Source organism: Lolium perenne, chromosome 5 (genome assembly GCF_019359855.2).
Source record: "Lolium perenne isolate Kyuss_39 chromosome 5, Kyuss_2.0, whole genome shotgun sequence".
Taxonomy (NCBI): domain Eukaryota; kingdom Viridiplantae; phylum Streptophyta; class Magnoliopsida; order Poales; family Poaceae; genus Lolium; species Lolium perenne.
The window spans coordinates 123,202,682-123,214,300 of record NC_067248.2 but is presented as its reverse complement, the minus strand read 5'-3'; the positions used below and the strand labels follow the sequence as shown (position 1 = coordinate 123,214,300).

Here is an 11,619-nt window from a genome sequence, read left to right as displayed (position 1 = left end):
TCATGATTATGAAACTAATCATCTATTAATCAACAAGCTAGTTAAGAGGCTTACTAGGGACTCATAGTTGTTTACATAACACACATGTATCAATGTTTCGGTTAATACAATTATAGCATGGTATATAAACATTTATCATAAACACAAAGATATATAATAACCACTTTTATTATTGCCTCTTGGGCTTATCTCCAACAATAAGGTGGTCTAATTTCCTCCCAACTTTCCATGTGGGACTAAGCTTCCCACCTCTTGCCACTCCCTAGTGAGCTGCCACCAACTTGGGCTCAAACTCACATTGCTGCCACTAAGTGGGCTTTGAGATTTATAGGGAAATCTGAAATCTAGTACGGGCCATTAAATGTGGGCCCAATATTTCAACAATTTCTGGGCCCCCTATTTATACCTCTCTCCCACCTCCGTCCAAGCTAGTTCTTCCCATCTATTCTCTCTCCTCCATTGTTGACTTTGAAGAGTTTGATCCTCCTCTTGATCCCCCCACTATTTATTGCATCTTTTTGGGGAAGGGAGAGAGGAGATCTAGATCTAGTGCTCCACCAAGTGAATCCCTCTCCAAGTGAGGGGATCTTGCTAGATCTAGATCTTGGAGTAATTTGGTGTTCCTCCTCCTATTTGTTCGTCCTCCCTTATTCCCCCAATAGCTATTGTAGCTTTGTTGAAATTTAGGAGAGCAGAACTTGGGCATCTTAGTGGTGTTCTTATCCATCGCATTAGGTGCATCGATTTGGGTTCTCTCCGGGGTTTCGGTCTCATGTGAGTTCGTGTGAGTTCCCTCTAGGGTTCTTAGAACCCTAGAGTGCTTGTTGACCTTAGTGCTGGTGTTGCCTTCGTGGCCTTGTAGCCTTTGTGTGGCGTGGTAGCCTTTGTGGCCTTTATCTTCTTTGTGGCGTTGTTGCCTTTGTGGCGTGTGTTGTAGCCTTTGTGGCTTTGGAGCCTTTTGTGGCGCGTTGGAGCCTTTGTGGCCTTGTTGCCGTGCGCGGCGTGTTGTAGACTTTGTGGCCTTGTACTTGAGAGCCTCCGTGTTGTGAAGTTTGCCTCAAGCTTGATACTTGGGTGTTTTCCTCAAGCTTGTAAGGGTTCGGTGACCACCCTGAAGGGTCCCTTAGTGGATCAAGCCTTTCCCGTTGGTGGAAAGGCTCGAGGAGAATACGGTGGCCCTAGCGGCTCATTGGAGTGCCTCGTGCCTCCACACCGCTCCAACAGAGACGTAGCACCCAAGGGTGTGAACTTCGGGATACATCATCGTCTCCTCGTGCACCGGTTACTTCTCAACCCGAGCTCATGTACCTATGCGCTTTACATTGTGATAGTCTTCGTGCTTGATGTTCTATATCTAGTTTGCTATCAACTTGTTGCTCATCATGCTTAGCGTAGGTTGTTGGTGCACATAGGCAAACCCTAGTTGATAGACTTTGTGCTTAACAAATAAACCTTAGTTTTATTCCGCCTTGTTAAGCCCTCAAGTAGAAGTTTTTACAACCAGCCTATTCATCCCCTTCTAGGCGACATCCTTGTACATTCTTTTTTTTTTGAACTGTGGGGCAAAAGCTTTGCCCCAACCATTTATTAAGAAGGAAGTGCCCGGTTTATTAATGGAAGAAACCGGGCGAAAACCATACAACAAACACCAACAACATGAGGCAACACAACCACAAAGGGCAACACCTAAGACCAGCAACTCACGAAGCGACAACCCCACTCTAGCTAAGCAACCGCAGACTGACGACTACCCTAGGACCACGCAGCTGCGTTAAGCAGTCGCGGGCGCCTTACCAATGGCGCCACCCTTCTTGCCTATGCTCCTAAGAGCCTTTTTCACCTTTTTGATTTTGCCGGTAGAAGCCTCCTCAGCTATGAGGCAAGCAATCGCCTCGCCAGATCCAGGGCTAGCTGCCTCCAAGCAAGCGAGCAAGCCACTAAGCTTTTTCACGAAGACCGCCTGATCAATACTTGCCAACATAGCTTCACGGTCGAAGAGGGGCAACCGGATGGACGGACCTCCACTATCCACAGAAGAGGGCAACTCGCAGGACTCAGACGGAGATGGGGATGGCGCGATGTCCACCGCCAAAGGCTCCAAATGGCCTAGCTCAACTGGAAGCACCACAGATGATTTCCCACAATGATCCTGCAACTCAGGCAAGATCTCAACTGGAGCCACAACCTCGGTGGCGACAACCGTCGTAAGGACAGACGACGACGTATGTAGAGCACGGGGAGAAAATTCTCCAAAGCAGCACTCGAACCCCTCATCAACAGAACCCGTCTGTATCTCAGGTGATAGAGGCACAACCGACGCAACCTGAAGCTTGGCAAGAGCATCCTGAACCTCAGAGCGAAGCAACTCAAACTTCTGAAGGACCTCCATGCGTAGCAGGGCAAACTGGGACTCCACAGAAGAGACTGAATCCTTACAACACGGCTGCACCACAGGATGCAACGACGAGTGGCCCAAAACCCCAGCCCAACTCAGAGGCGACGAGGGGCGACGAGGCTGAGCGGACGGAGAGCGACTCCGCTGGCAAGGAGCACGAGCGACCGGAGAACGAGCCCGAGCCTCCGGAGAGCGAGAACGAGCAGCAGGAGAGCGCGCACGGCAGAAACGCTCCCGGTGACCAGGACGACGACATCGGATGCATCTGAATGACCCACGACATGAGTTGACCTGGTGTCCACGCTCAAGGCACCGAAAACACCTCCCTCGAGCCCAGCGCTTGAAGGCGAGGCTACGGTCGAGACCTTCACGAAGCGAAGACAATGGCGCCCGGCTGGAACGGCAGCCCCGACCCACCTGGGTCCATCCTTCCTCATCATCAAAAGCGGCGGCAGCAGCAGAGAGGTCGGAGCATGGCTCCGCAATCACCTGCTCTGAGTCGGAAACAGTGCCTTTGGAAGAGGCCAACGGTGAAGCAAACTCCTCACCATCGTGGTCCTCGACAGAGCACACCCCCGCAGAGATCGGGCCTCCCGAGGCAGCAGGCGGTAGCGACAAGAACCCGAGGCCCTCTATCAACACGGCAGGGTCAGACGAAGCGTAAGCCAACATCTTGTCATCTTCCTTGTTAGAGCTCAGAGAAGCACCAGAAAGCGACGACGGCGCACTCAGGCCCAATTGTGCAGCATCAACAGGAAGGGGCACCTCGGTAGCCAGCTCTTTATCCATGTCCACAGCGTCAGGGAGCACTGGGACAATGTCGACTGCATCTGCACGAGAAGGAGGCATCGAATGCTGTTGCGGAGTAGCCGGCGACACATATGCCTTGCTTGTTTGTTTCGGCATATGTTACGTTCTCGATTTGTGCATGCGTGGATTGCTATAATATTAATATATGTTCACCACAATTACCTTACTCAAGGCTTTGCATTCCCATGTTTAAGTAGTTTCCCAACTCAATTTATTTACGATATGGGGGAACCCTAATCAAACATCGAATTGTGGTAAACCATTTGATGTATATTGTTGGAATGTGTTATTGTTCTTTGTAGTGGTGTGCGCACGTTGCACTCCATAATGTTCATACTCCATCCGTTTCATAATTCTTGTTGTGGATTTGGATGTATCTATTCAAAAAATATGTATATATATATTTAAATTTGAGTATAAGTTTTGTATGGATGTGATAATATAAGCTACAACCGTGACAACCTACTCATTATCTCACGCACGTTTACATTTCATTATTGAATTTTTTTGTACTCCCTCTAAATAGAAACACTTCTAGTAGGATTAGTACTTTTACTTCATATGAATGGGGGAAAACCATTTTCACTTGTAGAACAATGTGGCATATTACTCACAATAGGTGATGCAACTTCGGTGTGTGTCGCGAACCCACCAATTACCTAGCAATCCTTGGGATTGCAATTCTGATCAGTGGAAGGTAGCGTGAGCTGGTAAAGACGGAAAACACCATTAGATGTTAGGGTGTAAGAGAACTGCAACCTAAACAGAAAGAATCTAGACAAAGTCATCATTGAAGAAGAGTTGGGTTTCTATTGTTTCGTAACTATGTCTATCCACCTCTAGCGGCCTTGTACTATCCACGATCCATACATCGTAGGAAGCCATGTCCAACTAGTGTAGGTACACGACCGAATGAAACATGAAATGGAGTGCGAGCCTCTAGCATGCATAGAGAACCTAGTGACGTACTTCTCCAAGTCTGAAGACTACAAACATACGAGGTTCAAATTACATTTGAAGTTTTCAGAACGCAAGAATAGAGAACCTCATGATGTAACCCATAATGTTTCGCATTGACTTAAAATGTTGTCACCATTGAGATCGCACACCTTACCAGAGTGATGCCCGGTACATCTGCCCAGCTTTGGGATGAATTATGATTTAATCTTCATGGGAACTTCTGCATCCATAGTTCACCAACACCTTCTAGAACAGCATGCACTCTTCTATAGTTTCACAATGGTACAATTATTATTATTATCTTTATATCCTATATTACGAGGAAAATATTGCAGTTTCCAAATTCATAACGTAAGGGTTATTATCAATTTGTCGGAAACGGTAAGGGCCAAAGTGCAAACGAGGAAAGGAACCTCCTCCATATAACCACTCCGCCGCGCCCAGCTCCCCTCGCCGGTATCGTGTCCTCGTTCACGCCGAACCCACCCGATTCCCCCGACCTCCGATGCCGGCGGGCCGCAACGTAGCCGGAGATCCGCCGTACTGGTGATCGCCGCACAACAGCGATGGATCGCCTCCTGCTCTCCCGGCCCCCGATGCCCACCCCCGTCCACGCCGCTGACATGGCCGCGGACGGCGACCTCCTCGAGCTCGATGTCCTCTGGCCCGCCTCCTCGGCTCCCGGTCTCCTTGCCGCGCTTCCCGACGACGAGGCTAAGAAGAAGAAGAAGCGCGCGGGCGGGCCCGCGGTCCGATCGGCCTCTCGCGCCATCCCGGAGAAGGCCGCGTTGACCCCTGCGGCGGCGGCGGCGGCGAGGTCGGCTCCGGTGCGCATACCGTCAGAGACCGCGGCGCGGAGGGGGAGGTGGGCCCACGCCGTGGGTGGAGGCGACGACGGGGACGCCATGGTTCCGCCGCACGAGATCGTCGCGCGGCGCGCGGCTGCGCACAACTCGGTGCTGGAGGGGGCCGGGAGGACGCTCAAGGGCCGCGACCTCCGCCGCGTCCGCAACGCCGTCCTCCGCCGCACCGGCTTCCTCGACTGAGAGGCGGAGGCGAGTCGCCTCGTCGCTTTCGCGATAAAAGTTTTGACTTCTTTTAGTAATTTTTCCCGTTTCGTTTCATCGGTTGCGTTTCCGGCTGTTTTGATTTCATTCCCTGATGGGAGGGGGATGAGGTGAGATGAGTGAGCGAGGATTATACCACGGCAATAACATTGATGTTCCATTCCATCGCATATATATGGAAATTTTGGCCATTATATTTCTTCAGTTCGTATGCTTTGTTTCTTGATGAGTGAAATTTTCTTGGGTTGGTCCTATGGAGGAGAGAAATTAGTGTCTGATGAATTGCTGTCCCTGATGAATTATGCTGTGGTAACTGATTGATGAGAAACAGGTCAGAGATGCAAAATGGATTTTTTGGGTGGTTGCATTCTAGACGTCAGAGGTAGTGTTTATCAGAATTGTTGAATTGGCTATTTTTTTACAGGCTAGTTCTTACTTAAATTTAGATCATAGCATATTTTCCATTTCTAGCTAATGGTGGAGAAAATTCAGCACAATAGATAACAGTATTTCTAGATAGCGCAAAAATCCAGCCTTTGTAGTTCTGTGTGGAGGAATTTTGATAGCTCATAAAACATCTGTGCCGGTCAGGGTCATCACACATGGTAATAATTAGTTGGTATTTTGTTCCTGCTTGTAGTTGTCCTGTAAATTCGTTCTGAACATAAAGAAACTTAGATTGTTTGTGTAGAAACTATTGTTTTCTTGCGGAGATTAGAGATAAGAAAGCATAAACTCATATTCCTCACCTCTGGAAGTTCAAAGAACACACCGTTAACATGAAAGCATTCTCAACATAATTGTTTAATGTTTACATTCGAAGTTCAAAGAACACGCCATTAACATGAAACCATAAACTCATATTCCTTTGAAATTCACACTGGACTAATTTGTTTCCTATTCAGCAGCGATGCTTTAGTGATTACTGTAATTCTGGAAACCACTACAACATCCTAGTACAGTCATGGAATTGTTTGCGTCCCTCAGGTTCAAGGACCACCACTGCACTTACTATTGCAATGGTCCATTCATTCAAATGTAGCAATAACTCAGATGCACAAGGACACAACGTCTTTGGATTATGTTCTTCAAGATACAGTTATTCAGATGGTCTAGCTCATTGATGTGTTGTCCTTGCCCGGTCACTTCAAAAAATTGCTATTTAATAATGATGAAATCTTTTGAGAAAACTAAAAAGATTGCTATGGGTTCAGAGTAGTCAATAATCTGGTGCAATAAGCTTTGTTTGTTTTTCTTTATAGCGACAGTAGCAAATAATTGAATGTACGATTGAATTGTACTGGATATGACTAGCAGGAATTTGATTGAAGCACATGGCTAGCCATTGCTGCTGAGATTGGAAATTTCCCATCTGCTTAATGATCAGTTCTTGCATATTAAATTAAGTAAAAAAATGTTTGTAAATGACATTCTATACATTTCTCTTCTGGAGATGCTGTCAAAACCGTTTCAGTTGTCTGTTGAATGAACTTGATTTTACATTTCTCTTCCAGAACTTCAAGATCAGCTTAACACAGAAGACAACCCACATTCACATTCATTATTTCTTCATATGTTAAGTTATATATATTTCAGTTGGTAATAATTAAATAAATTGATGGCAACCATGATACAAATAGGCTTCACACTCTGCGTGGTAAACAAATAATTGAATGTACTATGCTTGATTTGTACTGGATTGTGACTAGCAGGAATTTGATCGAAGCACATGGCTAGCCATTGCTGCTGAGATTGAACTTTCCCCATCCTGCTTAATGATCAGTTCTTGCAGAGTAAATTATGTAAAAAAAAGTTTGTAAATTACATTCTATACATTTCTCTTCTGGGGATGCCATCAAAATCGGTTCAGTTATTTGTTGAATGAACTTGATTTTACATTTCTTTTCTGGAACTTCAAGATCAGGGCACACAGAAGACAACCCACATCCACATTCATTATTTCTTCAAATGTTAAGTTATACATTTCAGTTGGTAATACTTAATAGAATTGATGGTGACCTTGATACAAATAGCCTTCACACTCTGTGTGGTCAAAGAAACACTATCATTATATCTTAATCATTCATTAATTGCTATATATCCCTTTCAAGACTTGGTCCACCACCCATTGCCCCTTTATTTGATTCCAACATATAATTGGACCATTGAGTTCTTTTTGCCCCTGTGGTCCCACCATAGTATGAAACTCAACTGCTCTGAATATGCAACGTATCCTCCACTATCTACTGATAGCCACAGGTCCATAACTTAATGAGCATACTATGATCTCCAGCTCATGCTTTTTTTTGAATTAGTCTAACTCTTATTTCTATTACAGAGTAAACTATATATGATGCTTACTTTGATACTTCATGCTTACTTCCATCGTATTATTAATTCAGCGACTTGGTGTTGCTTTACTGTTCCGTCAGTCAGACTATCTCATAGATCACGAGTTGCCTACTTTCTTTTTTTAGTTCTGGTATCAATCTGCAATAGTGTGGTTCCTTGCTGTGTTTGGTGAAATCTCAACGGGATATGTTGCTTCATAGCCATTAGTTGGTTGCTTGCTGTTCTGGCATATGTATAAATGTTTTTGCAAACTATTGCGTATACTTGCGGTTTTCCATTTGTATGTATTCTCTATTTACAAAGTTTCATATGATTCTGGTTACGCGGCATCGATTATACTATGTGGGAATCGATGCACACCAACAGAAAAATTGGCCCCATTGTGGCTAACTGAATCTTGTGTTCTCGCGTTCTTGCTTGCCAGATCTACTTTCTGCGATCATGTGGTTTACATGCCTGTACCCGATTCTTTTCTGTTTTGCTGGGACACTTGTAGAGTGATGTAGGGATCTGGCACTCTCTTGTGGTCCAGTGCTATGATGGTCATGGTGTGACATGTTGGAAAGATTTTCTGAACTTTGTGTTGTATTGTAGCCCGTAAAGACGGTTCACAGGAACATCGTGCAGCTCCAATTTGCCAGCTAATATGCTCTGTGTGTGTGTGTGTGTGTGTGTGTCATTAGTTTGGCGTTTATGTCAATTTCTGTAAAAAGGAGTCGCTCCTGGGATGTAACTGTAGTAAATCTGTTCCTCTTATATGACATTGCTTCCAAATCATCATCATGTAGTGCAAGCACAGGCTATTTGATTCAAAGGACTTGCACTTCCCTTGAAATATCGAAGGATTGTTATTTCCTGTTTGAGTTATATCACTGTATTAGTTTCGTACGATTTTAAGTCATATATGAACCTTTTCTATTGGCTTCCTTGGCATTGGAATCTATGTATTTGATAGGGATATTTCCATTGGCTGTAGCTTTTGGTGGAAAATGATGTTTACATATGGTGTATACAATCATCTATGGTTCAAGGAGCATGACTATGGTCGCGGTTCTTATGAATCCTGCAAGGTATAAAGAATTTGTGAGTGTCCTCTGAACCTGATAAGTTGGACGTTTGCATGTCTTAGAGAATACAGTCAAAGATGAAATTGCCACTGGACACACGCCTCAGTGGAAACCATCCAAAAACCAAAGTTGGGTCTGACTGAGATTGAGCGAGAAAGTTTTCTCCGTCGGTGTTTGGCCTAACTGGCATGCTGTATGCATCTCCATGCGTTTACGCGGTGTTTGTGCTTACTGTGCTGAAATCTGAAACGTCTTGCTATCGTCCCGTGGACTCTCTGAACTTTGAAGTCAGCTGTTAGGTCGAGGCATGAACTGCATGCACCTGTTCACCGCTATACGAATTTGTGGATGGACGCAAGTACTCCCAAAAAGATATCTCAACTTTGTCTAAATTTACATATACCTACATACTAAAACATGTCTAGATACATGCATCGTCTAGATCCATGCATATTTTAACAATAGGTGAGATAATTCTTCTATGAACGGAGGGAATACTATTAAACTACTCGACCAGATCTATAATAAGTGTTCTAGTTTTAGTTTATTATGGATTGGAGTAGGTAACCTTTGGAATCACACCCCTTCTTCTCTCGTGACTCGCGTCGCTCCCCGCGAGCTATTGGGTCACTGTGCTGCCACCCCTCCCTCTACCTTCTCTTCTCCGTCGTCGACGACGTGTGCCGTCGGGCAAAGCCTGTGCGGTACGGCGACAGCGGTCTTCGACATTACACATCCGAGCAGGATCTTACGTGCGTCGTCCTCCTCTTCGGGTGGTGTGGCTAGGATGGCGCCTCCGGCCTCGCGGCTATCTGGCGTGCACGGCGGTCCGCAGTGGCGCTGGCAGCGGTGCTAGGCACAACTGGCTTCTAGGCTCAGATCTGGGCCCTTCTAGGTTGATGGCCCCTTCTAGGTTGACGCGGCTTGCCGTGCATGGCGTGCCCCCTTCGGCCTCGCACCAATGGTTGCCCGGCGATGACATCACGGCGAGTTCAAGCTTTGGCAGACATGGTGCTACAACGCAACATCTGGGCTAGTCGGGCCTGCTAGGCCTGACAGCAGACCTAGCCATGGGCAGCCCGGCCCGGTCGGCCCGACCCGGCCGGCCCGAAATTAAGCCCGACCCGAGCATGCATGTGGGCCAGGCCTGGGCCATGATTTTACGCAATTTAAAGAAGTGGCCCGGCCCGAGGCCGGAGGCCTGACGGGCTTTCCTTATGATGGGCCGGGCTTGGGCCAAGATTTCCGGCCCGACGGTCGGGCCGGGCCTGGGCCAATTTTTTTCCCGTAGGGCTTTGGTCGGCCCGGCCCGAGGCCCAGCCCGAGAAATGCTCACGTATACCTAATAGGTCCTACTGCTGTGTCCGGTCTGCAACCGCCTCTAGCGGTAGAGGACGGCAGATCTCCTCCGAGTGATCGCAACGCAGCCGGAGGCTGAATACGGCCATATGGGTCCAAATCTGGCGATTGATGGCTGCGGAATGCCGACTGTTGGGTGGCAAGATGTAGTCTGTTGGCTACACTTCTGCTGATCACGCGAGTGTTCTGGTCTTGGCTTACCTCGCCAGCCTCGTGGTGAGCCGTTTATCGCTTCTTGGTCCTGAGCTCGTGAATGTCGGGGCGGCGGCCCGAGAGGTGGATGCCGTGGGCGTCTCTACGGCGAGAGACGTGGCGGTGATGATGGCATTTTTCTTTGGTCAATTGGATGGCGAGGAGCAGGCGACGGGTGATCCTAGCGTTCCTGGCGCTTCGGCGATGGCAGATCCCAGGTCGTATTCCGGGGTCCGTTCTCGGGGATAGTGGCGGTCCGAAATATCGAGCGTGTGCGATGGTTTTTTCCGTCAATAGCTCGGCTTTTGATGCGAGCATCTCCACTCGTCTCCCCGACGAGGCCCCCAGGACCGCGTTTTGTCATTCGGACGGCAAAATTCGGCCAGTCGCGCTCTCAGTTCCTCGATTTCGTCCGAATTTGGGCCTAAATTCATCCGGCGATCCCACGCCATCCCGGCCCCCCGGAGAGCGCTCGGGGAGTCCGGACGAAACAAAAGCGCGGGAAACACCGAGGAAACTTCCCGCGCGTCTGGTGGCCCCAACTTGTCGGCGAGAGAAACCGATCGTCGTCCTCATCGCATCGTCTTCCGCGCGCTGTAAAAGCCTGCCGCCGGTCAGCATTCGCCGGCCATAGCTTCCACGCGGCGAGTTAATGTCGTCGCATCGTCTTCCGCGCGCAGTAAAGGCTGCCGCCGGTCAGCTCGCCGCGGACGCATCGCATTCCACGCGGCATTAATCCCCCGCGCCAGCCGCGCCTTAATAGGCCGCTCCGCTCGCCGCGACGCGTACCCCTGCTCTCATCTCCCTCCACTCTCCGTCCACTTTCCCGATGGCGTTCTCCGACGACGACGGCGCAGCCAACAATGGCTTCCCCCGCCGCTCGCTCCACGCGTGGGAGGGGCACCTCCTCCACCAGGCGGGGTACCCCCGCCCGCCGGACACGAGGCCTCCCGGCGGCGGGTGGCGGCTAAGTCGTGGCGGCGTACCAATCCCGCCGCCGCCTCGGGGCCACGCCCTCGACGTCGCCATCGAGGAGGCGCGGATGACCATGACGGACGAGGAGCGCGCCGACCCGCGCCACCACCCCGACAACTACACGCGGTGGAACTCCTACTTCCTCCGGCGGTGGGAGCGGGAGCTGGCGGCCTACGATGGCCCGCCGCCTCCGCCTCCGCGCAACAACGCCGCGGGCCGCCGACGTTGGTGGAGCGCGCCGGGCCGGACACTCGAGGCCGTTTGACATGGGCATTACCCTTCGGGTAACCAGTATTGCCCTATCCGGTATTGACAAATTGGAGGCCCATGAAGATACCTGAAGGCGAGATGGGCCACTAGGTCGGCGCACCAGAAGATTCCTTGACGGGCAAGACAAGGAAGCAAGCAAACAAGGAAAGATTGGATCTAAACTACTGTAAAT

At 48.9% G+C, this 11,619-nt stretch overlaps 1 protein-coding gene across 1 annotated transcript; it reads left to right on the top strand.

Annotated features, from left to right (window-relative positions):
- Positions 1–4,597: 4,597 nt before the first annotated feature.
- Positions 4,598–5,436, top strand: LOC127299783 (uncharacterized). The gene has a single exon (XM_051329833.2). It carries the CDS (start codon positions 4,732–4,734, stop codon positions 5,209–5,211), a length of 480 nt encoding a protein of 159 aa, XP_051185793.1. The 5' UTR covers positions 4,598–4,731; the 3' UTR covers positions 5,212–5,436.
- Positions 5,437–11,619: the final 6,183 nt, after the last annotated feature.

Coding starts and splice junctions, on each gene's coding strand:
- LOC127299783 (XM_051329833.2), top strand. CDS start 4,732: ATGGATCGCCTCCTGCTCTCCCGGCCCCCGATGCCCACCCCCGTCCAC.